This window comes from Phyllobates terribilis, unplaced genomic scaffold (genome assembly GCF_046119375.1).
Source record: "Phyllobates terribilis strain yellow unplaced genomic scaffold, ASM4611937v1 Scaffold_5__5_contigs__length_657084704, whole genome shotgun sequence".
In the NCBI taxonomy this organism is placed as follows: domain Eukaryota; kingdom Metazoa; phylum Chordata; class Amphibia; order Anura; family Dendrobatidae; genus Phyllobates; species Phyllobates terribilis.
The window spans coordinates 616,317,789-616,344,486 of record NW_027362765.1 but is presented as its reverse complement, the minus strand read 5'-3'; the positions used below and the strand labels follow the sequence as shown (position 1 = coordinate 616,344,486).

At 43.0% G+C, this 26,698-nt stretch overlaps 1 protein-coding gene across 4 annotated transcripts in view; it reads right to left on the bottom strand.

Moving 5' to 3' along the window:
- LOC141273761 (mitochondrial ribosome-associated GTPase 1-like) overlaps positions 1-26,698 on the bottom strand; it is a 332,495-nt gene that overhangs the window by 202,859 nt on the left and 102,938 nt on the right. For 3 of the 4 annotated variants that reach the window (XM_073686095.1, XM_073686099.1, XM_073686098.1), the window contains 2 exons: positions 15,380-15,460; positions 9,632-9,688 (listed from right to left, as the gene is read on the bottom strand). In XM_073686095.1, the coding sequence (XP_073542196.1) occupies positions 9,632-9,688; positions 15,380-15,460 (138 nt within the window). The remainder of the gene's footprint in view (positions 1-9,631; positions 9,689-15,379; positions 15,461-26,698) is intronic. The other variant, XM_073686096.1, reaches the window with a different exon arrangement.

The following is a 26,698-nucleotide window of genomic DNA, read 5'->3' as shown; positions in this document are numbered from 1 at the left end:
TTTATTTTTGCAAGGGTAACAGGAAAAAATGGACCCCAAAATCTGTTGTGCAATTTCTCCTGAGCATGCCAATACCCCATATGTGGAGGCAAACCACTGTTTGGTCGCACAGCAGGGCTAGGAAGGTAAGGAGCGCCATTTGACTTTATGAATGTAAAATTTGCTTGAATAATTAGCTGACGCCATGTCGCGTCTGGAGAGCCCCTGATGTGCCTAAACAATGGAAACCCCCTACAACCTACAAGTGACACCATTTAGAAAACTAGACCCCTCAGAGAACTTATCTAGATGTGCGGTGAGCACCCTGAACCCCCAGGTGCTTCACAGAAGTTTATAACATGGAGCCGTGAAAATAAAAAAATCTAACTTTTTCCACAAAAATGATGTTTTAGCCCCAAATTTTTTTATTTTCACAAGGGTAAGAGGAGAAAATGGACCCCAAAAACTTTAGTGCAATTTCTCCTGAGAACGCTGATGCCCCATATGTGGGGAAAATACACTGTTTGGGCGCACGGCAGGGTTCAGAAGGGAAGGAGCACTGTGTGACTTTATGAATGCAAAATTGGCTGGAATTGACAGTGGACGCCATGTCGCGTTTGGAGAGCCCCTGATGTGCCTAAACAATGGAAACCCCCCACAAGTGACCCCATTTTGGAAATTAGACCCCTCAAGGATTTTATCAAGGGGTATAGTGAACATTTTGAATCCAGAGGTACGACACAGAAATTGTTAACATTAGGTTATCGTATTGAATAAGTTGTCAATAGTCTTGAGAGCAAGTGCTCGCTACTTGAGTTTGCATCGGGTACTCGACTATGCACCATGTATCGCGGGTGCTCGAGTGACATGCTCGAGTCCCCGCCCGCATGTTTCACAGATGTTAGACACCCCAAAAAAACATGCAGGGATCGCTCGTGTATGGCAGGCGATCCCCGCAAGGTATTTTTGGCAGTGAAGCATATGGGGCGGAGACTCGAGTATGTCACTCGAGCACCCGCGATACTCTGTGCATACCCCAGAACCCGATGCAAACTCAAGTAGCAAGCACTTGCGCTCAACACTAGTCGCCATATAGTGATCTTTTTTTTTTCTTTACTTTTGAAAAAATTCCAACCCCAACACAACCCTAACCCCAGCACAACCCTAACCCTAGAGTTTATTTTTTACGCCGTTTCTCATGCGGTGTAAGTGATAAGATGACTTTATTCTTCGGGTCGGTGCGATTACAGAGTTGCCAGATTCATATCGGTATTTATGAATGATAGCTGTCACACAATAAAAGACATTTTTTTTGCAAAGACTAGTTTTTGCATCGCCATATTTTGAGAGCTATAATTTTTGCATATTTCGGCTGACAGAGTCATGTGATGGCTTGTTTTTTGCGGGACGAGTTGACGTTTTTATTGGTACCATTTTCAGGCAAGTGACATTTTTTGATCACTTTCTATACCAATTTTTGGGATGCAGAATAAACAAAAACCAACAATTTCGGAATAGTTTTTTTTGGGGGGGTTTTATGCCGTTCCGCGTGGGGTAAAATTGATAAGGCAGCGGTATTCTTCGGGTCAGTACGTTTACAGCGGTATCACATTTATATTTTTTTATGTTTTGGCGCTTTTACACAATAAAAACTATTTTATAGAAAAAATATTTTTTTTGCATTGCTTTATTCTGAGAGCTATAACTTTTTTGCGGGACAAGATAAAGTTTTCAGTGGTACCATTTTTGTTTACATTCGTCTTTTTGATCGCGTTTTATTCCATTTTTTGTTTGGCGGTATGATGATAAAGCATCGTTTTTTGCTTTGTTTTCATTTATTTTTTTTAACGTGTTCACTAAAGGGGTTAACTAGTGGGACAGTGTTATAGGTCAGGTCGTTCTGGATGCAGCGATACCAAATATGTGTACTTTTATTATTTTGTTTTTTTCATAATAATATTTATTCATGAGTAGAATAAATTTTTATTTTTTGGGGATTATTTTTTTCATTTTTTTTAAATATTTTTTTTAGAATTTTTTTTTTTTCACTTTCTGACACTTTTGGAACTTTTATACTTTGCCCCACTATGGGGCTTTCACTTTTTTCAGTCTGATCGGCTGTATAGCATAGGAATGCAGCAGCATCCCGGTGCTATTACAGCCTGTCAGCGCTGCACAGGGAGAAGTTACTTTGATCGTGCACTGAACATGATTTGGGGGTTAATGTGCTGGGAGCGGTGCGGGACCGCTCCAAGCACAAAGTACCAGGTGTCAGCTGTGACAATCAGCTGACACCCAGCGGCGATCACACCCGCACAGCCTCTGTGCGGGCGAAATCGTCAAGGCATGCTAATACGTATCTGTTCCATAAGGCCCAGGGCACAGATACGTATTAGTTCACCCCATGTCAGAAAGGGGTTAAATCTTAATGACAACCAAAAACATCCAAATGACCCTGATCAAAAAAGTTCACATACCCTGGTGATTATGGCCTGATAACATGCTCAGAATTTATTTGACACAAATGGGTTTGAATGGCTACTAAAGGTAGCAGCCTCACCTATGACCTGTTTGCTTGTAATTAGTGTGTGTGCATAAAAGCTGAGTGAGTTTCTGGGATCTAGACAGACTCTTGCATCTTTCATCCAGCCAGGGCCGGCTCCAGGTTTTTCTGGGCCCCGGACGAAAGAGTCTAAGTGGGCCCCTTTAACACATACCACGAATCATGATGCACAGATACCGCAGAGAAATATATATATAGTACAATGCAAAGATTTCACTTCTTACATTACATGAGCGATATCTATTGTAAATTCCACAATAGCTCAGAAACTTGCAAATTGCTCCACACAGTATACAGGACCCCATAAAATGGTCCATACAGAATACTGGCCCTCATAAAATGGTCCATACAGAATACTGGCACCCATAAAATGCTCTATACGGAATACTGGCCCCCATATAATGTTCCATACAGAATACTGGCCCCCATATAATGCTCCATACAGAATACTGACCTCCATAAAACGCTCCGTACAGGATACTGGCCCCCATATATTGCTCCGTACAGGATACTGGTCCCCTTATAATGCTCCATACAGGATACTGGCCTCCATATAATGCTCCATGCAGGCTGTTCCCCCCACATAATATCCTATGCAAGGTGTTCCCCCCTTATAATGCCCTATGCAGGATGTCACCCCCCCAAATAATGCCCCATGCAGGATGTCACGCCCTATATAATGTCCCATGCAGGATGTCACCCCCTATATAATGCCCCATGCAGGATGTCACCCCCTATATAATGCCCCATGCAGGATGTCACCCCCATATAATGCCCCATGCAGGATGTCCCTCCCCCCCATATAATACCCCATGCGGGATGGCCCCTCTCCCCCCCATATAATGCCCCATGCAGGATGTCCCTTTCCCCACCATATAATGCACCAAGCAGGATGTCCCTTTCCCCACCATATAATGCCCCATGCAGGATGTCCCTTTCCCCCTATATGATGCCCTATGCAGGATGCCCCTTTCCCCCCCCTATAATGCCCCATGCAGGATATCACCCCCCTCTCTTTATAATGCCCAATGCGAGATGTCACCCCCTCTCATTAAAATGCCCCATGCAGGATGTCACTCCCCCTCTTTATAATGCCCTATGCAGGATGTCACCTCCCCATATAATGCCCCATGCAGGATGTCATCCCCCATATAATGACCCATGCCTCCATACATTAAAAAAAAAAAAAACACAAATACTCACCTCACTCCTCCTCACCTGCTGCCGCTGCTCAGGTCTGGACTCCAGCGTCGTTGGCGTCTTCCCGCTCTGCGCTGCCTGTGATGGCTCAGGGGAGGGCGTGGTGGAAAGACGTCACTGCACCGTCTGACTTGAGACGTCACAGAAAGCGCACAGCAGGAAGACGGCGGATTTGCGGACGCACAGCGAGAGGTAAGTATTCGGCTGCAGGGGCCCTGAGCAAGCAGGGGAGAAGGGCGGGCGCTGGCACCGCTCTCCTCCGCCCATAGCCCGGAGCGGTGCCCGACCGTGAGTAGGCCCCCCGCCTGCTCAGGGCCCCGGCACTTGCCCGGGTGCTGACGCCGACCTTGCATCCAGCCACTTACGTTTCTGGATTGTGAGTTATGGAGAAAGCAAAAGAATTGTCAACGGATCTACGGGAAAAAGGTAGTTGAACGGTATAACACAGGAAAGGGATACAAAAAGATATCCAAGGAATTTATAATGCCAGTCAGCAGCTTAAACTGTGATTAACAAATTGAAAATCAGCCACAACAGCGAGGAAAATTGTCCGGGATGCAAAGAAAAACCCACAAATAACATCAGCTGAAATTCAGGACTCTCTGAAAACTAGTGGTGTGGCTGTTTCAAGATGCACAATAAGGAGGCACTTGAAGAAAAATGGGCTGCATGGTTGAGTCGCCAGAAGAAAGCTATTACTGCGCAAATGCCACAAAGTATTTCGCCTACAATACTCAAAACAGCACTGGGACAAGCCTCAAAACTTCTGGAACATGGTAATTTGGAGTGATGAGACCAAAATTGAACTTTTTGGCCACAACCATAAACGTTACATTTGGAAAGAGGTCAACAAGGCCTATAATGAACGGAACACCATTCCTACTCTAAAGCACGGAAGTGAATCGCTGATGTTTTGGTGATGTGTGAGCTACAAAGGCATTTGTAAAAGTTGAAGGAAAGATGAATAATGAAGGAAAGCACCTTATCAGCAAATACTGGAGGCAAATTTGCACTCATCAGCCTGGAAGCTGCGCATGGGACGTACTAAGACATTCCAACATGACATCCAAAACACAAGACCAAGTCGACCTGTCATTGGCTACAGCAGAACAAAGTGAAGGTTCGGGAGTGGCCATCTCAGTCTCCTGACCTCAATATTGTTAAGCCACTCTGGGAAGATCTCAAGCGCGCAGTTCATGCTAGACAGCCCAGGAATTTACAGGAACTGGAGGCTTTTTGTCAAGGAGAATGGGCAGCTTTACAATCTGAGAAAATAAAGAACCTCATCCACAACTACCACAAAAGACTTAAAGCTGTCATTGATGTTAAAGGGGGTAATACACGGTATTAAGAACTGGGGTATGTAAACTTTTTATCAGGGTCATTTGGATGTTTTTGTTTGTCATAAAGATTTAAAAACAGAAAACACAGTAGTTTGACAATAAATGGCTTCACCCAACCAATAACCATGAGAGGGGGAAAAACTTTTTTTTATCTTCATTAATATTCTCTGAAACAAGGCCAAGAAAGCAAAAATTCTGCCGGGGTACGTATGTGTGTGTATGTGTGTGTGTGTATATATATGTGTGTGTGTGTGTGTGTGTGTATATATGTTTGTTTGTGTGTGTATGTATGTATGTACAGCACAGACCAAAAGTTTGGACACACCTTCTCATTTAAAGATTTTTCTGTATTTTCATGACTATGAAAATTGTACATTCACACTGAAGGCATCAAAACTATGAATTAACACATGTGGAATTATATACTTAACAAAAAAGTGTGAAACCACTGAAAATATGTCTTATATTCTAGGTTCTTCAAAGTAGCCACCTTTTGCTTTGATGACTGCTTTGCACACTCTTGGCATTCTCTTGATGAGCTTCAAGAGGTAGTCACCGGAAATGGTTTTCACTTCACAGGTGTGCCCTGTCAGGTTTAATAAGTGGGATTTCTTGCCTTATAAATGGGGTTGGGACCATCAGTTGTGTTGTGCAGAAGGCAGGTGGATACACAGCTGATAGTCCTACTGAATAGACTGTTCGAATTTGTATTATGGCAACAAAAAAGCAGCTAAGTAAAGAAAAACGAGTGGCCATCATTACTTTAAGAAATGAAGGTCAGTCAGTCCGAAAAATTGGGCAAACTTATCCTCAGAAGCAGAGGTGACTCTTGGTCTTCCTTTCCTGGGGCGGTCCTCATGTGAGCCAGTTTCTTTGTAGCGCTTGATGGTTTTTGCAACTGCACTTGGGGACACTTTCAAAGTTTGCCCAATTTTCAGACTGACTGACCTTCATTTCTTAAAGTAATGATGGCCACTCGTTTTTCTTTACTTAGCTGCTTTTTTGTTGCCATAATACAAATTCGAACAGTCTATTTAGTAGGACTATCAGCGGTGTATCCACCTGACTTCTGCACAACACAACTGATGGTCCCAACCCAATTTATAAGGCAAGAAATCCGACTTATTAAACCTGACAGGGCACACCTGTGAAGTGAAAACTATTTCCGGTGACTACCTCTTGAAGCTCATCAAGAGAATGCCAAGAGTGTGCAAAGCAGTCATCAAAGCAAAAGGTGGCTACTTTGAAGAACCTAGAATATAAGACATATTTTCAGTTGTTTCACACTTTTTTGTTAAGTATATAATTCCACGTGTGTTAATTCATAGTTTTGATGCCTTCAGTGTGAATGTACAATTTTCAAAGTCATGAAAATACGGAAAAATCTTTAAATGAGAAGGTGTGTCCAAATTTTTGGTCTGTACTGTATATAGCACCAACATATTCCACAGCGCTTTATAATTCAGATAATTTACAGACATTATCGGCACGGTCCCTACTCAATCTACATTCCCTATCAGTATGTCTTTGGAGTGTGGGGGGAAATCGAAGAATCCAGAGAAAACCCACGCAATCACGGGGAGAACATACTAACTCCTTGCAGATGTTGTCATTGGTGGGATTTGAACTCAGGACCCCATCAACCATATCCAATTTTATTACCTGCTACCCTTCCATACATGTCATTGTGCCCCCTGTGCCCCTTTATTTTTTGAGTATTCACCTCTGATCTTGTTTTTTTAATACATCATTATTGTGTACTTTGAATTTTTTTGATATACAATACAATTTGATACATATTATTATATATTTTCTATTTTTTTTTCTTTGTGGGGTTTGGGACTTCACAATCCATATAAGTCCTACAAAAATATGGAGTTTCCCATATAGATTAGGGGATATGGTCCTTTTATCCACATTACACTTGTTGTTTGAATAATAATTATAGAACCACTGTGAACAGTGTTTGGGAGGCTGGGTTTGGTACTGCCCAAAAAGTTGATCGTCAACAGATTAAGAAACTGACAAGACTCCTTGGATGTAAGGCTTATGATTGGTATTGAAAAGAAGTGTGTTTTTTTTGGTAAATGATATTTATGTAATGTCAGCAATGTATTTTGGACATTAAGTTATTTGGTTATTATAACTGTAACAGATTAAAATAAAAAATTGAGAAGGAAAATTTACGGTTTTCATTTAGTTCCATAATAATCCTGCATTAATAGCTGTCCAATAATTATGCATACAGATATTCTCCTAAGAAAGAGAAAACCTCACTTTTACTTTCCCAAAATATTCAGGTTAATTAACCATTTGGATTGACTGACACTGCTGTAGTTGTTTAGTAATAAAATGAGTCATCAAAAATACAAACTACCTAATAATTGTGCAAACAGTGTATATCTGGTAAAAAAGGTCTTTTTCAATATGAATTTATTTTAAACTGACTGCTGCATGATTATATACTTTTTCTGTTCCACATGAATTAGTCTCACATCTCATAACCTCGTCTTATGCACTGTGACTCTTCAGAGACTGATTTCTCGACTTAAGGACACGTTCACATGTTCAGTAATTTACATCAGTATTTGTAATCCAAAACCAGGAGTGGAACAATCAGAGAAAAAGTCTAACAGAAACAAGTCACCACTTCTGTATTTGTCACCCACTTTTAGTATTTGTAAGCCAAAACCAGATGTGAAATACAGATTAAATACTGAACATGTGAATGTGGCCTAAAAGGCAGCATTTGTTATAGTTGATAGTTGTCGGCCGATCAATAGTTCAGCAGGCAGCCATCTCTTAAAGAATTTGTCCAGTACTTTATATTACCCCCCAATGTATCCCCCCGGGGCCCCTAAGACTTTTTGTAAATACCTTCCGTTGCAGATACTGCCTGTGAGCGGCGCTATCACTGGCTTATCACAGGCATCACGTGCCCCCGCGCTGACGTCACAACAAGTGAGGCGTGACTCCCAGCGGTGGCTGCTGGGTTGTGGGTGGGGTTACCTCCCTGCGTCACACCCAGCATCCACTGTGTGCTTTCCCAATGAATGGGGACAGGCAGAGTGAGAGGTGGATGCCAGGTGTGATGCGGGGGGGGGGGTAATCCCGCCCACAGCCCAGCAGCCACCGTGCAGAAGACAGAGACCCCCGGCTGCTGCTAGCACTTGTTGTGACGTCAGCGGATGTCAGAGCCGGCTGCAGCCAGGGGTCACGTGATGCCTGTGAGCGGTCAGTGATAGCGCCGCTCACAGGCAGTATCTGCAATGTAAGGTAATTATAAAAATCCTTAGGGGCCCCAGGGGCATACATTGAGGGGTAGGGGGGGGGGTAATATAAAGTACTGGACAACCCCTTTAAATAACAAAGATCAGCAGTCGAAATGAGACATTCCGGATCATTTTTTTTTGTCTCCTCACATCTCTCGGGGAGACTCCCATACATATTTGGCTGTTGGCCAATCCCACCTGGGGGTTCGGATGAAGTTAGTCAAATGAGTATGGGGATCATTATTACTCACAACGCATAAGAACTGGCATTCTACTGGCTTTGGCTAACTTGCTTCTTTAGTACTGTCTGTCAACTTCAGATGCAGAACGTTTGCAATGATTGCCAAAAGATTAACCTATTTACTTGGTCAAGTCAAACGATCTTGGTCAGCTAGACAGTGGTAGAAAGGGGACATCACTTCAGGTCTCTGCTAAGCCGTCAGAGCAAATTGTGCTGGACCCAGGGGGTGCGGTAGGTACCTAGAACTAAGTCCATTATTTTTTACCAATCCAAACTTTTATTTTGCTCAAACAACACCCCCCAATTGGTTTTCATTATAGTACTTATATACATACAGTATATAGGTGTTGTACACTCCATTGAAATGTATGATTAATTCTATTGAGGGGGCAACTCACATGGGTTTATATTTACACGCTTTTGTAGGCTTTATTAGGTTTTAGATTATATAGTGAAACGTGTAGAGCAGTAAGCTGTGTTAGAGCAAAGAGTTATGAAATGATTGTGAGCCAACACCACCTACTGGGATCTCTGGTATTAAGAACATGCATGCTAGTCAGTCTCTGGCCAGGGGCCGTCCTGGTTAATAAAAGTAAGTAGGCTTAGCTGGAATATGCTGACCTCAAATTTGGGAGCATATTACACTCACAGATCTGCTTTAATACTTTCAATTTCCTTTTACATTTTCAAGTTATTTTAAAATAGTACATTTTTTATATATGTTAATGTGATGAGCTGTGAGGGTTCTCAAAAGACACTAGAAGCAAGAACGTACTGACATGTTTAATGTAGGTATGGAAAAACTGATTCCAACCTTCTAAATAACACTTGTGGTGACTGGAGGAAAGGCGCTGGCAGAATGTAGTGTTGGATTAATGGATTGCTTTCACTGCAACATTTTTTCATAAAGGGGAATATTTCTCAAAGGCTTTCACAAGGACAAATAAGTGTAAAAATCAAATCCCTGCCCCAAATGAAGTGGACATACTGTCATGACAAAAGACTACTTCTACACGTCGGTCTAAAACCTCACCTCTGCTCTGTTGAATCGAGGATTATTTCCAATTCGTTCCATAATAGCAGGGACAACCTAAATGTTCAAAAGAATAAAATACAGCAATAGGCTTAAAAATGCATAACATATAAAACAATTGATTCATGAGATAAAACATTTTTAAATGATGCTGAAGAAAAGTTGAACACAGGAGTTACTGAACGAAGCGCCATTGCTTCCAAATATCCCAGCATTGCAATTCCTTATGCAAAGTAAATTGGTAACTGCCAATGCAAATACCTAGCCAAGTTTATTTATGAAAAATTGGACATTTTATGAAAATTTGGAAAAATTTGTAATTTTCTAACGTTGAATTTTTATGCGCTTAAAACAGTTAGTCGAAACACTAAAAATAATTAACAACATTTGCCACATGCTTACTTTACATCAAGATCAGTTTTTAAACATTTCTTTATTAGAAATAAAAAAAGGTTTAGGGGGCAACTGAAGGAGTGAGCTCCCTGTCCAGCAGCTTATAATCCTTCAAATACAAAGGCTTTTAACCTCCATCCGCCACCCTATACACCTGTATAGGTGTTTATAAAAGTGAGTCGGAGTCGCTACGTTGCTGAAGTGGTCTGAAGCCTACCAGACGGCCTGAAGCCTCGACCTATCCTAGACCGCCACACGCCAAGTCCGCAGCCCCCTGGAGAAATCCACTGGACGGACCTGATCTTACCAGGGTTCATATCCAGAGCAGGGGGACACCGAGGGCTTCGGCATTGGAAGCACCAGACATTGAGCCCATTGGGACACTCGCCTATCCAGGTTCCTTGTGCTGTGGTGGCCGGTTCCTGCAGCCGCCTTGCTCCCTGCTCTAGTGCTGCTGACGTCAGACGAGGCGGACCGGAGACAAGAGAGTCCGGGACCTGAGATCTACGTTCTCACGCGCTGGGTGAGTGCCGGAGACCGAGGCCTGAGGTGCCTGTAATTACGCCATCTTGCTTCAGTTGTGATATGCACGGGGGAGCTCACAGTGGGCAGCTGTAAAACCTCAAGGGGAGGCTATTATATTACAATCGTACCTGGACTGCCCCCAGTTTAAAAATATACTTACAGACACTGTCTGGCTCAAGGGACACAAAAGATAAAGGACACAAATAAGACTTTCTAGGGAGATAACAATATACTCCCCCTTCTCTCCCTTTATTCCCCAACGGATCTCCTATAAGGCCTCTGTTCTTAAGACAAGATCTGCTCCTTATTCACATTAAGCAGGTACTAATAGTTAACAACATTCATTAACATCACTATAGTACTTTATTCAAAATAAATCAAAGACGTACTCAATAGACTATTACATCCCATATTTCTCAAGAGAATTGTACATCATATGACAACTGGAACTTTAGCGACATCTTGTGGCCGAGAGAGAAAAACACACCATAATCTTACAAAATTTTTATTCGGCTGCTGTATACCACATATTCCCTTAATTATACTACTCAGTGATATGTGAATATAATAGAAACATGTCAATCTTTATTACTAAATAACATTAAAACATTTATATTACCCCCTCCCCCCCCCCCCAATGTATCCCCCCGGGGCCCCTAAGAGTTTTTGTAAATCCCTTCTGTTGCAGATACTGCCTGGCCATTATATGATACGGAATATTTGACAATGCAGTGATGTAGGGATGAATAGTCATGTGTTTGCACACACTAAGCCACTGAGGCCTTAGAAATTGTATCAGATTTGGGCACATGCTCACCACATTTTATACTTACTTTGGTCTATGAGAATCTACTTACTTTCTATTAAGGAATGGAGCTTGTTCTCCCCTTAGTGGAGCAGTTTGGTTTAGCCTGTTTGTGGATTTTGTCTGATAGTATTCCCCATTTTTAATTGGTTTTAATGTTATTTGGTAATGAAGATTGACATGTTTCTATTATATTGTTTTTTTTTTACTTCCAATTTCTATAGGTTGTGATGAATCATAGGGAAGTTCCTTTAACTACTTTGGAGTTATTTAGGTTGAATCACTGATATATGAGCTTCTTTAACAATAATACAGAACTTTTACCATATGTGAGCATATACAACAGCAATACGGAACGCTATCTAATGTGACACTCCAGCAAACAGAAATCCCATCAGAATGGTTAATATAGGGGGTGGCCCCACCAGAGAAACAAATACAAACTTAAACACAAAAGGAGAGATTTGTCAAAAAAGCAAATGTTTCACACTCTGCGACTAACAAGAGCCCATCTTTCTCCAAAAAGGATCAAGGCAGCGATAATGAAGGCTCTACATTAGATTCTCTGCAGGTCTCCCGTTCTTTTATTCAAGAGGCCCTTTCTAATGCATTAGATCCACTTATGAAAGAAATTAAAGATGTAAGATGAGAAATTAACTAACTGGGAGCAAGAGTCGAATCAGTAGAAACTCAAGACTCGTTATGTGATTTCTCGGTGGCAGCCTCAGAAGGACTTCAAAAAGGTCAACAATATTTGAACACCGCTTTTGAAGCTCTAGAGGACCAAGAGAACAGAGGACCTCGTAACAATCTACACATCAGACGCCTCCCTAAATCTGTTCTGCCAGAATTAATCCCTACCACAATCAAAAATCTCTTCATCCTGTTATTAGGTGAAAAATATCAAGAAGAAATTATAATATAATCCACAGAGCATTGAGGAAGAAGCCCAAACCATCTGAACCCCCAAGGGATATAATCTGTCATCTTCTCAAATATAAAGTCAAGGCAGATATTCTCAAAAGATCAAGAGGATTAGAACACACAACCTTCGAAAATGCCCAAATCTCCATATATCAGGATATCTCTCCTCAAACTACAAAAAAGGAGAATTTTAAAGCCTTTAACAGATGCCCTACGTAAGAAAAAAATCTTGTACTCGTGAATGTTCCCATTCGGCATCTTTTTGTTTGAAGGAAAGAAACTGATTATTCATTCTAAAAATGACTTCAACGAAGCATTGGCACTTATGGACCTTTCATATCTCCTCATTGAAGACTAGGACACAGTGCAGGATCTTCATCTCTTCTCCCAGTTCCCCCACCCTCGGTGTTTGAATCTGCCACGACTGGCTGTTGAGGCAAACAAAGGAAAAAAAATGGGGAACTCACACCCAAACATCTGATACCGGACTGATGCCTGTTCTTTTTGGCTAGGTTTGCTTCCTGCTAATCTTTGGTTACCATTCTCTTCAAGTTATGTAGGGAACGAATTTTGACTGAATCATATAGGTGCTTATGTTCATGTCTATGCAGTCCTCATTGTCATACAGAGCTCATCTGTTCGTTGTTGATGTGGTAAGATTGCAATCTATTCATACTAAACAGAATTCCAATGTTACTGGTAGAGTTACGATATTCTAATGATGCTCACCTTTTATGGGGTTGTGATAATCTCTCTGAACATTATAGCTTTAGTTCGTATCAATATGCTTAGTGTATCTATCGAACTAACCCTTGTTGCTCTTTTTCTCTGTTACTTGTTCCCCCACACTTCCCTTCCATTCTGTGCTACCCAGTCGTCCGGTCAAGCGTCACAGATTTGTGCCTTCAGATCTCCACATTGGATAAACAGGTACCAGGTGATGTTCACGACATACTTCTCTTCACTAAGAACCCAAACCTCGGTACACCATCAAAATATAGGTAGAGCGAGGGTCCAAGATAACATTATATCTCAAAATAATGAGTATGGCCAAGTTTATACTATCCTACAACATAAGGGCTATTGACGCCCCTTCGAAAGGAGGACAAATCATCAAATACTTCAAAAAGGAGAAAATCGTTTTCTGTCTAATACAGGAGACACATTTTAGACTGGGCCATATCCCGTCACTTCCTAAATTGCAGTACTCTAAATGGTTCCACAGCCCTTCCTGTTCCCAGTCAGGCAACTCTAGAGGGGTCAGTATAGGCATAAACACCCAAGTCCCATTTACCTTACTGGATCAATTGAAAGATGACAATGGAAGATACATTTTTATTAAAGTGTTACTGGGCTCCAATCCTATAACAATTGGAAATATATATGCACCAAATAATAATCATCAGATAGATTGGTTAATTGAAACATTGGATATATTACAAGATTTTATGGAGGGCATATTGATATTTGGAGGAAATTTTAATGTGGCTCTGAAACCTTCTTTAGATACATCTTCAAAAAAGTCGATATTTTCACAGAAAGCCCTTGCTAAAATCAGATACAAGCTTCATAACATATGCTTAACAGATATTTGGAGACTTGCAAACCCTACTACGAAAAGACTTTACACACTACTCAGCCCCTCATAACTCGTAATGACAAACTTTATGGGAAGCACATAAGTCATATATAAGGGAAGAATTTATTGCACTAACCGCACACATCAAAAAAGAAGAGGATAGGGAACAGAAAGAATTACTAAACAAAATTCAAAATATTGAAAAAATGCATAAAAAAACACCTGCTATCTCACAATTCCCTTTTAAGTGAATTAAGAACAAAATTATGTAACCTACTAAACTTGCAATCAGCAAAAAGCTACCTCTTTCCAAATATAAATACTAAGCACATGGAGACAGATCTACAAAATTCATGATCACGCAAATCAAACAAAGGAAGGCAAAGTCTTTTAGTTCTAGATTGAAAGACTATAATACTACCACAATCTTTAAAACAGAAGAAATTGCATTAGAGTTCAAAAATGTTTTGAGAATCTGTATAATTTAGACACCCAACTCTCAGAACCTGTTAAAGACAAAAGAGATAAAATAAAGGCCTTTTTAAAAGATATCCCTCTACCAAAAATTTCTGAAACACAAATAGCATCCTTATACTCTCCTATTTTGGAGAAAGAAATACACGAGGCGCTTCCATCCGCCCCAAAAATATAAATCCCCAGGTCCAGATGGGTTTTCCACCTTTTATTGCGAAACATGCAGTACTATGCTTCTTCCCTATCTAACCAAACTCTTCAACGAAGCCCTTAATGGAGCGCCCTTAAACACCCAAACACTTGTTGCTAGAATTACCATAAGGCCACAGCCCCACCATCAGTATTTGGTCAGTAGTTTTTCTCAGGAGTGGGAGACAAAACCAGGAGTGGGTGATAAATGCAGAATTGGTGACTTGTTTCTAATATACCTTTTCTCTGATTCTTCCTCACCTGGTTTTGGCTCCTACTCCTGAGAAAAATACTGACCGAATACTGACCAAATACTGATAGTGGGGCCGCGGCCCAATACCTAAAGAAGGAAAAGATCATACCCTGTGCAGTAGTTATGCACAGGGTATGGTGGCATTCATGGGTTTTTCTTACTTTAATAGAAGGGTACCAACAATTTTGTCCATGTCTGTAATTTATATTGAGCCAAAATGGGTGTTAGCAGAGATTAGTCTCTGGGGTCATATATTTTTTTTACTGCATGGCGTTGACCAACAATAAGCAGGAACTGTCATGCAGAGTAAAAAGACAAAAAAAACCTTGATTTTTCTGAGCGAGACATGTAATGACACACAGCCCTGCTCTCCTCACTGATTTCACGGCTGGCATCTATGGCGTAGAGAAGGGTTCCACCACCTGCGGCTGGGTGATTTCCATGATACACATAACAATGTGGGTTATAGTTAAACTAGTGACAAAATGTATGATTGGTGGAGGTAGGTTGAACTTGATGGACCTAGGTCTTTTTTCAACCTATGTAACTATATAACCTCCTTGCCCTTCAGATAACCTTTAGACAAAAGAAAAAAACACTTCCCACCTGGTTGATGTTTCCATTCCCGATGCAATCAGTGTAAATGACCTTTCCATCTCCATGTTTCTCTAGGTGGGTAACAATCCTCTGAGAAAGGACAAAGGACAAAGTACATAATAAGAGTGAAACAATACAGTACAGTACATGAAAGAAAGTGGTTCATTTAAAAAAAAATAATGATCTGCCAATATTGCTGTATAATAAAGTTACATTTTAAAATACAACAATTATAATTATCACTAGAGCCAGGAGGAAACTTGTATACCATAAAAACAGACCAAGCCAGTTCAAGGTCAATTACACCATTAATTTCGGATTTCCAGGAGAATCAGTATTTTCCGGGGGCCAGTACAAAACTCATCGGACTCAGTCAATACTAGCTGTTGAGCAGGACTTGGAGTCCACCTGAACAGAATTATAATTTTTTGGTTCGCCTGGATATTATGCACTTTCATTTACATTGCACTTAGCTTGGTGAAGAGAATGTACATGCATTGATCTATATATCCCATCGTTCATTAATTGAGATGTATTTAACATTATGTATTATTGATTTAAATATTTTATGAATCATGGAGCTCTTCTGATGGAACCTCATCTTCCAGAGCAAAAGAAAAACAGCCATAGGAAATCTGATGTGAAATATCTTTCAAGAAGTCAGAAGGTCTCCATACACTTTAGACTGGAGGCCGAGCCAGCCAATTTTGGCCGGCTTTAGTCTAATGTGTACGGAGGCCTTAAAGAAGTTGACAGCCCCCGAAATACAAATTTGTTTAAGCTAATCTTTCCTGCATGGCAATATTAGACACCTCTATACATTTTACATGTTTCTACCTTTCATTCCTCCTGAATTTTACTTAATTTCCTGCATCCAGTTTGTGTACATGCTGCTCTTCCAAATTAGGCAGCTTAGGCCATGTGCACACTGTGCGTTTGATGTGTTTTCGCTGCGTTTTTTCCATGCAGAAATGCACCAACAATGCTAGGTAATCCGTGTGCCAGTTAATGCAATGACAATCCTGAAGTGCTGGGCACATGATCAGGAATTTTCCTGACAGGATTGTCATTGCGTTTAAATCTGCAGCATGTCAATTCTTTGTGCGTTTCTGCAGCGTTTTTCACCCATAGACTTGAATTGAGTCAGTCAAATATGCAGCAAAAACACAGGTATAAAATATTTGTGGATTTGCTGTGGATGTTTGCTGCATATTTGACTGAATCAATTCAAGTCAATGAGTCAAATACGCCGCAAAAACGCACAAATAATGGTACCCGGGCCGGGAAAGACTACTCCTCCCATGATCTGACCACCGCTCCCACTGATAACAGCGGGAGCAGGCGCGGCTGAGGGGAGAAGTAGTCTTCTCAGCCAAGCCGGAGTCTGTGAGCGGTGTTTAAAAAAAAAAAAAAAAAGTAAAAATCTATATTAAAATAAAAAACACCTTATTCTCACCTGTTCGGCGTCCTCCCGATGTCCCCCGTCGGTAGACTGACGGGAGCACGATCGCTCCCAGCAGTGTACATCGCTGATTAACTCAGTTGAACTCAGCCCCATCAGTGCAGAATGTACACTGACAGGAGTGTTTACACGCCTGTCAGTGTATAGTGCGTGATTGATGTGGCTGCTGGTGAAGTGACCCGGATCATCGTGGGACACTGGGATTACGTCATGACGGTGGACAGGTGAGGGGTATGGTTGTTTTTTATTTTTGTTTTTTTACAAAAGAGGAGGGATTTGGCATTAGGTGAGTATACAGTGTTTTTTATTCTTAAATAGATTATTAAAACCGTGTGGCATTTTATTTAAATAAAAGACTTTATCTGGCCCTGTCTTTATTGAAAAACCATCAAAAACTTTACCACGCAGTTAGTAATGGGGGTGTCTTATAGACGCCTCTCCATTAACAACCTTGGCTTCACATCAGCCGCCAATACAAGGCTGACATGAACCCCAACCTTATTAGCCTACTCGCCACCGTTACACGGCTGTGGGAAGAGCGGAGGCTAAGCGCCAGATTTGGCACATCTTATGGATGCGCCATTTCTGGGGCGGCCGAGAGCTGATATTATTAGCCGAAGAGGGGGCTAATATCCATGGCCCCTTCCCTGGCTTTTAATATCAGACCGCAGCTGTCTGTTTAGCCTTTTCTGGTTAGATTTTATAGGGGGACCCTAAGTCAATTTTTTTTGGAGTCCCCCTGTAATCTAGCCAGTAAAGGCTAAGCAAACAACTGTGGGCTGTTATTAATTGCCAGGGAACATTTTTGGCTAATGGCCCCTTCCCCGGCTACTAATATTAGCTCCCAGCGGTCGGCTTTCCCTCTACTGGTTATAAAAATGACGCAGGAGCCCACAACATTTTTTTGAATTTTAGGCTATGTGCCCATGATCAGGACGTAGCAGCGCTTTGGACACAGCATATTTTTGCTGTGTCCAAAATGCTGCGTTCTAATTGAACGCAGGTAAATTCACATGTGTTCACTTAACTATGCAGATTTACCACATTCAATACATTCTAGTGGTCAAATTTCTGTTGCTGAGACTAGCGACTCCGTAAGAGAATTTGACATGCTGCAGTCCTGAAAGAAGCGCCGCATGTCAGTGTCCAAAGGTGATCCGCAGCCTCAGATACACACATAGTGGACATGGGATTTCTAGAAATCCCACCCACTATGCTGTAACAGCTGGCCGCTGCGGGTTTGATGCTGTATAAATAAGCAGCTTCAAACCCGCAGCAGCTCCTGATCCTGTGCACGTACCAAAACTCACCCACAGCATATCAATTTCTGTAGTGGAGACACCAGTCTAAGCCGCAGATTTTGACCGATTGAAATGTCATTATATGCGGTGGATCTGCATGCATTGACAACAAAAGTGCAGCATTAAAACACAGCGTTTGGATGCAGCTAAAATACGCTGCGTCCATAGCACTGCTGGTTGCTGATCGTGGGGACGTAGTGGAATAAACAGCTGTGAACTGTTATTAATAGCCAGGGAACATTTTTGTATAATGGCACCTTCCTGGGCTAAATACAGCAGCTATCCCCTGCCCCAGAAATTACATGAATGGGAATGCTAATGAGATTGGCTTTATGGGATTAGCTTACACCTAGCCCTTTTGTTTGGTGATGAAAAGGTGTCAATCAGACCTTTTCATTACTAACCCTAAGTAAACTAAAGTAAAGAGTTAAATAAACACACACTCAGAGAAACACTTTATTTGAAACATAACAGATACATTCTTTAATCATTTAAATGAAACAATGTATTCACCCCAGGTCCAAAGGTAATCAAAGGATTAAAGTGATGCCCCACGTTTCTTTTTTTCAAATATCTTTATTTAGCTTCAAAAGGCATTAATTGATGTACAAAATCGCAGCACAACGTGCGTCTTTTCTGCAGCGTTTTTCCAGGCAGGAGATGCAGAAACCATAAGAAATTTCTGCATTCAAATCCTGAACGTGCGCACATAGCCTTACTATGCATTTTTGTTAACCTCAAATCCAGAGCTAGCACCTGCCTAATTCTCCAGCAATGCCCACTGCCCATCCACTACATACATATTGGCTATTTTGAGTCTGCCCAGCACCGATTTCTGTTATCACTCCAGCATTGGAAGTGTTACAGAGCAATGATCCTGTGTGCCCTCATCTGTGGCAGTGCAGCACTAATCACCTCAATGTTTGTGTTTGTGTGTATCCATGTCCATAGTAGATGTACATTTTTTTAGCCAAAACACAACACAGTCTATTCTATGTTAGGGCTCCACAATGTTTTGGTCACAACATAGAACAAAGTTTGGCAGTTTGACCTATGCCACGGCTACATTGTAGCATGATGCAAGTGAGTAGGGTCCACATTATGACCCTTGCGGTACTGTGACAAATTTTGAATTTTTGCAACCTGCTTGTCACGATATCCTAGGGGGTCGAAGAAGCTTACAGTGATTTTGTGCTGCACAACCTGTGCCATGGCCAATATCACCCAGCCCAAACCCAGCATTAGCAATAAGTAATATAAAGCTGAATAAAAGGATTCAGTGTCCATGTCAGGACTCTATAGCAAATTTGTAGGAAAAGTGGATGTGATCCTGAGCTGCCAATAGTCCAACATCAGATAGAAGACCAAGAAAGTATGAATGTGGTTTTTATTTGTCAGTGCGATTTGAAGTATACAAACTTCTTCATCAGGATAAAACAAAATAATGTCATTTATAATCTTGGCTCACTGATTATCTCGGTTCCCCAGATCTCAATCTGCACATGCGCCCCCTCTGGCGCCAATTTTCCCGAAGCTCACTGCAAGGAAAATCAATAGGAAGGGGACTCCGCTCACCGCTAATATTTTATGAAAGCCCAGGGCCCGCGAGGTCATCCCACCTGCCAGCCCTGGGTCTGCAGCATTACCCGACTTCTGCACCAACGACTCTGCGTCCTGTAACCCCACTCCACCCATCTACCCTCCCCGGTAAGCCAACTTAAGATTATAAGACGCACCCCCATTTTCCTCCCAAATTTGTTTTTCCAGAGCCCATGACAGCACACCTGAGAGAGGGATCCGTCCACCAAGGACAGGAAACCTACTGAAATAAAAGGGCAGTACCTCAGTTGGGTCACAGAGCATGAGAGGACCTCCAAATAATTATTTATACAACCAACACTAAATCAACACTTCACCAAACACTAATTAATTTCTATAGTGAACACCAACTCAGTGAGAAGAGGAGGGGGCGTACAGGTGCTGTCAAGGGCTCTGGAAAAAACATCTACAGGTAAGTAACCTTGATATTTTCCTTTCACCCATGACAGCACACTTCAGAGATTTATAGAGAAACAAAATCACCTTCGGGAGGGACCACCGCTTGCAGCACCCTTCTACCAAAGGTAAGGTCAGCAGAGGAGGATAGATTCAGTCTATAGTGCTTGCAGCCTTACAAATCTGGTCAAAGGATACTTCTCTGCATTTTCTGCCCAGGAGGCTGGAAAATCACTGGTGGAGTAAGCTAAACTAATAGCTTCCCTAATCCATCACGCTATAGTACTTTACACTCTTTCCTGTAGGCCTGAAAAGCTGCAAACAAGGATTAGCTCTCTCCCCACCGACTGGTGACAGACATATATTCTAACAATGTTCTTCTGACATCTAGACTATGAAACTTTTCCTCCCCTGGTTCTCTAGGATTATTACAAAAGGAAGGTAGAATGATCTCCTGACTCCTATGGAACCTCATACTTATCTTGGGGAAATGGGATTGTGTCAAGACCAGATCCGGCCTATCTTCATAAACCCAAGTATAAGGAGGGTCCACTGATATGGCTTGAATGTCGCCAACCCTACGGGATGAGGTCAGTGCTACAAATACATATGGTTTGCAGGGCAAGATATTTAACCGATGATTATAGTAATGGTTCAAATGGATCCTTGGTTAACGGCTCCAGAACCATTATTAGGTGCCAAGGAAGAGCTCTTGGATTGGGGACTGGTCTAGATCTGTTGCAGGGTCTAATGAACCTCGATATCCACCTGTTACCTGCCAGATTACAATTGTATAATGCTCCCAGGGCTGAAATTTGAACCTTAAGGGTATTAATAGTTAATCCTAGCTCTAATCCTTTCTGGAGACATTCTAAAATTGTTTTAATTGGAACCTTCCCCCCAGTGGCGTACCGCCAATGGCGACAGACCACGCGACCGCTATGGGGCCCGGCGGGTGAGGGGGCCCGCGACGGCCGCTGCGGTCCGGCGGCTGTGCTATGCTGACAGTGCTGTACGTTCCTCTAATCTTCCTTTCTGGTTCCTGGTCTGCTGCCGGCTGAATGCTCTGGCTGGATTTGCATAAGAACGTCACGCCTCCTGGCTGACGTAGCTTTGCAGCCAGAGAGCAGCAGTGTGCTGGGCCCGGGCCAGAAGCAGGAAGTCAGCACATGAGGGTGTGCTGCGTGCACGGAGAGAGAGAGAGAGACGGTGAGCAGGGCCGGCAGTGTGTTGTTTTTTTTTTTATTTTTATTTTTTTAATGTGTCCCCTCACTGTGCTGGGCTGGCGCTGCACTTTGCTGACTCCTGACTGGGTGGAGGTGGGGGGCCCCTGGCTGCATGCAATGTGGAGGGTGGGTAGAGGTGGGGGGCCCCTGGCCCTGGCTGCACACAATGTGGAGGGTGGGGGGCCCCTGGCTGCACACAATGTGGAGGGTGGGGGGGCCCTGGCTGCACACAATGTGGAGGGTGGGGGGCCCCTGGCTGCACACAGTGTGGAGGGTGGGGGGCCCCTGGCTGCACACAATGTGGAGGGTGGGGGGCCCCTGGCTGCACACAGTGTGGAGGGTGGGGGGCCCTTGGCTGCACACAGTGTGGAGGGTGGATGGCGGTGGGGGGCCCCTGGCCCTGGCTGCACACAATGTGGAGGGTGGGTGGCGGTGGGGGGCCTCTGGCCCTGGCTGCACACAATGTGGAGGTGGGGGGCCCCTGGCTGCTCACAATGTGGAGGGTGGGGGAGGGGAGTAAATAGTGGCTGCTGGCTCTGATCCACAGTTTACACATTACAAGGGGTGGAGGAGGTGGGGGGGGGGATATTCTGCCTGCACACAATTTGCACATTACAGTGTGGAGGAGGGGGGTAAACAGGGCCTTGGACCATCAGAGGGGCCCACTCGCTGTCGGGGCCCAGGCTGTTCCCCCAGCATCTCTGCTCCGCATCTGACGCTGCAGGGGCGACACTGCACTTTTAATTGTGCTTGTGTGTTGCCCCGGCTACGTTATTACTAGCAGGCACAGCGCACTGCACGCCGCCATGTCTCTTGAAGTGACCGCATTCACACAGTGCTAGTTGTCCTGCTGCGAGTGGGTCCCTCTGATGGTCCAGGGCCGTGTCTGTGACTGTGACTGCCCTGCACTACCACATGGCTAAGGAGCTGGATGGGGCACAGGCTGGGAGCAAGTGAGCGAGGCTTGTTACAGGCTTCCCCATTCCCATTAAAAATATTTATAATGTCGGTGCATGCATGATGCTAATATCTGTGTATGACTGTGTTCAAATATGTAAGTATGTGTAAGTATCTGTGTATATGTTTGTGTATGGATGCAAAAATATGAAGATAGCACTCTTTGAAAAAACTCATTTATTAGTCTATAAGGGCTGATGTGACGTTTCAGCTCCAGATGTGAGCCTTTCTAAAGCCTGTTTATGTATGTGTGCATAGTGTGTACCATGCCTGCTATGTGTGTCCGTGTCTGCGTAGTGTGTGCCTGTGTCTGCATATGTAAAGGATGAGGGGGCAGACTGGGCCCTGTCTTGTATATCTATATTTCTCCACCATATGTCACGTGCAGCATGAATCACAGTTGGCAGCACAATTGCAGCACAGGTATAATATCCTCTGAAACGTTCCATAAATAATGTACTTTGAATAGTTAGCCAGGCAGCCACCATAGCTGGAGAGTTCAGCACTGCACCTGATTGGCTCTTCCCAGTACCACAAGAAGTGATTGACAGATCTCTCCTTCTGTACATGTGAGGGAGACCTGACAATCTCTAGCAGCAGAGTTGGAGGAAGACAGCCAGGTGCAGTGCTGGACTAGTCTCCTCTCTGGCTATGGTTCCTGTTTAGATCTACAAAGTACATAATGTACCTTGCTGCAATTGTTCTACAAGACTGCAGTTCATGCTGCCATTACCATACATTGGGCAGTGTGAATCAGGTACAGGTTTCCTGTAGAAATAAATGAGATTTATAACGTCCAGCCAGCTTTGTATGGGGGACATGGCACATGTCATTATGTTTCATGTATTCTGGCATAAATTTTTTTTTCATTGCCTTCAGACCTTAATCCTGAATCTGCCTTGTCAAAGACCAAATCTCAACAGGGAAATCGGCTAACAGCTTTAATAAGGTGAGACGGTCCTGCTTAATCTTCCATTTTGACTTTTACAAGGAATATATCAAGTTGGATGTAAGTGTTTTTCCTTTTTTTTTTTTTTACTCAAATGAGAAAAAATGAAAGACTAGCTATAAAATTTTAATTGTCTTCTATTTCAAGGCAATCTCTTTCTTGGTCAATGTTTGGTCTATATAACATGCATGCTTGGAGTTAAGAGCACCTGTTGATCCTTTTTTTTTTTTTTTGGCGGGGGGGGGGGGGCATTCAGACTTTTGCTATGGGGCCCCATGATTTCTATGTACGCCCCTGCTTCCCCCCCTAATCTCTCTCCTGAAAAATCTAAAAACTTTTTCCAAGTTCTGCCATAAATTTTTGTTGTTACTTGTTTTCTACTCTTCAATAAGGTGGAGACTAACCCTGGGGAAAAACCTTTTTGCCTCAGCAGTGCCCTTTCAAATTCTATGCTGTTAGATGGAAACCCTTCACCTGAGAGAGACAGATTGGACCCTGAGTGAAAAGGTCCGGGATCTCTGGTAAGATCCAGGGATCGGACACGGACATTAGACTCATCAAGGAAAACCATGGTCTTTTTGAACAAAGTAGGGCTAACAGAATCACCCTCGCCTGATCCTCCCTGGTCTCTCTCAAAACCGCTGGGATCATAACGATCGAGGGAAATGCATATGCTATCCTGAAACTCCAAGGGATCTGAAAGGCGTCTACCGAATGAGGGCTCTCTTGGATTCAAGGAACAGAACCTCTCCATTCTTCTGTTCTGCTTGCTGGAAGCACCCCCCCCACATCTAATATCTTTGGAAAAACTCTGGAATTTAGGGTCCATTCCCCCTGCCTCAGTCTGTTGCGACGTAGGAAGTCTGCCCTGTCGTTCTCTATCCCCTTTATGTGCAACGCTGTCAGGGAGAGAAAGTGTTGGTCTGCCAGTTGGATAAGATTTTTTATCGCTTCCATTAGGGAATGAGACCTGGTTTACCCCTGGTGGTTGATATACGCCACCATAGCACAGTTGTCTGAAATAATATGAACATGCCGACCGTGGAGGGAAGTAAGAAAACCTAAAACATAATTGATCCCATTTTACAAACTACACCTCTCAATCAATTCATCAAGGGGTGCAGTCATCATCTTGACACCACAGGTGGGTCACAGAATTTTATATCATTCGGCAGTGAAGAAAAAAATAATTAAATTTTTACCACCAAAATTTAGTTTTAGCCCCAGATTTTACATTTTCACACCGGGACATGGGTCAAAATGGCACCAAAAATGGTCATACTATTTCTGCTGAATGTAGTAATACTCCAAATGTGGCTTACAGTACTCTTAGCCATACGGTGAGACTCGGGAGGGATGGAGTGCCATTTGCCTCCTGGAGCTCAGATTTTCATTGAATAGTTTGCGGACTCCATACACAGAGCCCCTAAGTGCTAGAAGAGCAGAATCCCCATTTTGTCCCCATTTTGTAAATTATACCCCTTTGGAAATCAATCTACATGTGTAGTGACTATTTTGACTCCATGGGTGTTTTCCAGAAACAAGCAGCAGTGGATGTTGCTGAGAGAAAATTGCAAACTGCCGCTATAGTGACCAGTACATTGTAGTGCGCATGCATTGGGCCCAGCTCATGCTTCTGGAGACATGCACCCGTAAATTAGGAGGGCTTTCATCGTTACAGAAATACCAGACATGTGGACGCCAAATGTGGTTTAGGCAGGGATGTGGACTCGCAGTCGTGGAGTGGGAGTCGGTGTCCATTTTGATAGAAGTTGGAGTTGTAATAAAATGGACCAACTCAGAAAATATATAATACATTGGGTACACTAGTTCATTGCAGGATGTGCTGTAAATGTTTTCATAAAAATTTGGGAAAGTTACAAAATCCTATAAATATCTGTTCTATTCCGGATCTAAGGATTTAAGCTTTAGTTGAGATAACTCTGTTCTGAACTTTATGTACCTGCTCAGTAATGAGGCAGGGCTGTGGAGATGGAGGCGGAGTCGGAAGTCAGGGAAATTGAGGTGTCAGAGGTTTGACTTAAGCCCCCGTCTCACATAGCGAGATCGCTAGCGAGATCGCTGCTGAGTCAAGGTTTTGGTGACGCAACAGCGACCTCACCAGCGATGTCACTATGTGTGACACTTTGCAGCGATCAGGCCCCTGCTGTGAGGTAGCTGATCGCTGCAGAATGTCCTGGACCTTTTTTTGGTCGTTGCCCTCCCGCTGGTCAGCACACATCGCTGTGTGTGACCAGTGGGAGCAGCGATCAGGCAGGTAACCATGATAAACAGCGGGTTACTAGGGGCGCACGCGCACTTAGTAACCCGCTGTTTATCATGGTTACCACTCTGCTACGGTGAGCAGAGTGGTAACCATGATAAACAGCGGGTTACTAGGTGCGCGTGTGCCCCTAGTAACCCGCTGTTTATCATGGTTACCAGCCTGCTGCTGCTTCAGCAGGCTGGTAACCAGGAGCAGGACATCGTGGAAAGATTCTTTCCACGATGTCACTGCTCCCCTGATCGTTGGTGAGCCTGCCTGTTTGACAGCTCACCAGCGACCACATAGCGACGCAGCAACGATCCCTGACAGGTCGTATCGTTGTCGGGATCGCTGCAGCCTCGCTAAGTGTGACGGGCCTTTATCGACTACATAGCCCTGGCACACTTGAGCTCAGAAAGGAAGGGGCATTTGAATTTGGTAGTGATGAATTTGCATTATTTCTTTTGGTGGGGTGAGGAGCCATTTTGCTTTTCCAGGGGCTTTGTACTACCAATAACATGGAAGCCCCCTGCATTTCCATTGTTAGATGATGGACCTGAGTGGCGGTTTTTGTGGATTAATTTGAAGCTTTTGTTAGGAACATTTTACATAACATTTGGGATCACTTTTATCCAGCGCTGTATGCTGAGAACTTACATTGGGGATTCCATCTAAATCTCTGAGTGACAGTGATTCAGCTAAAACCCCAGAGAGATCCATTAGCTATAATAAGACAGCAGAGTTACTATGGACTCTATCAGGTCTCTGTTCAGCAATGTCCTTTTCAGAGGTGAAAAACGGTGGCTGACGGCACTTTTAAGCACGCCTAAAAAAAAGACGGACACCGGCGGATAACAGGTGAGACAGCATCCACAGTGTCCCCATCTGTCTATTATAGGGAATCTTCCACCGGGGGTTCCGTCAGAATTACGTATTTTAGAGATTTACATGGAAACCCCTGTGTAGGCACTCAGCATAAGATAAATATGCGCTGAGCCTTAATGCAATCTTCGGGAGGCAAAATGAACAAATCAACAGCAGGTGAAGAATTGGTTTTATTTATTTTTTACGCCGTTCCTCGTGCAGTATAAGCGATTAAACGGTGCGATTACAGCGATATCAGATTTAGATCTTTTTTTTATGTTTGGCTGCAGTTACACACTAAAAACCTA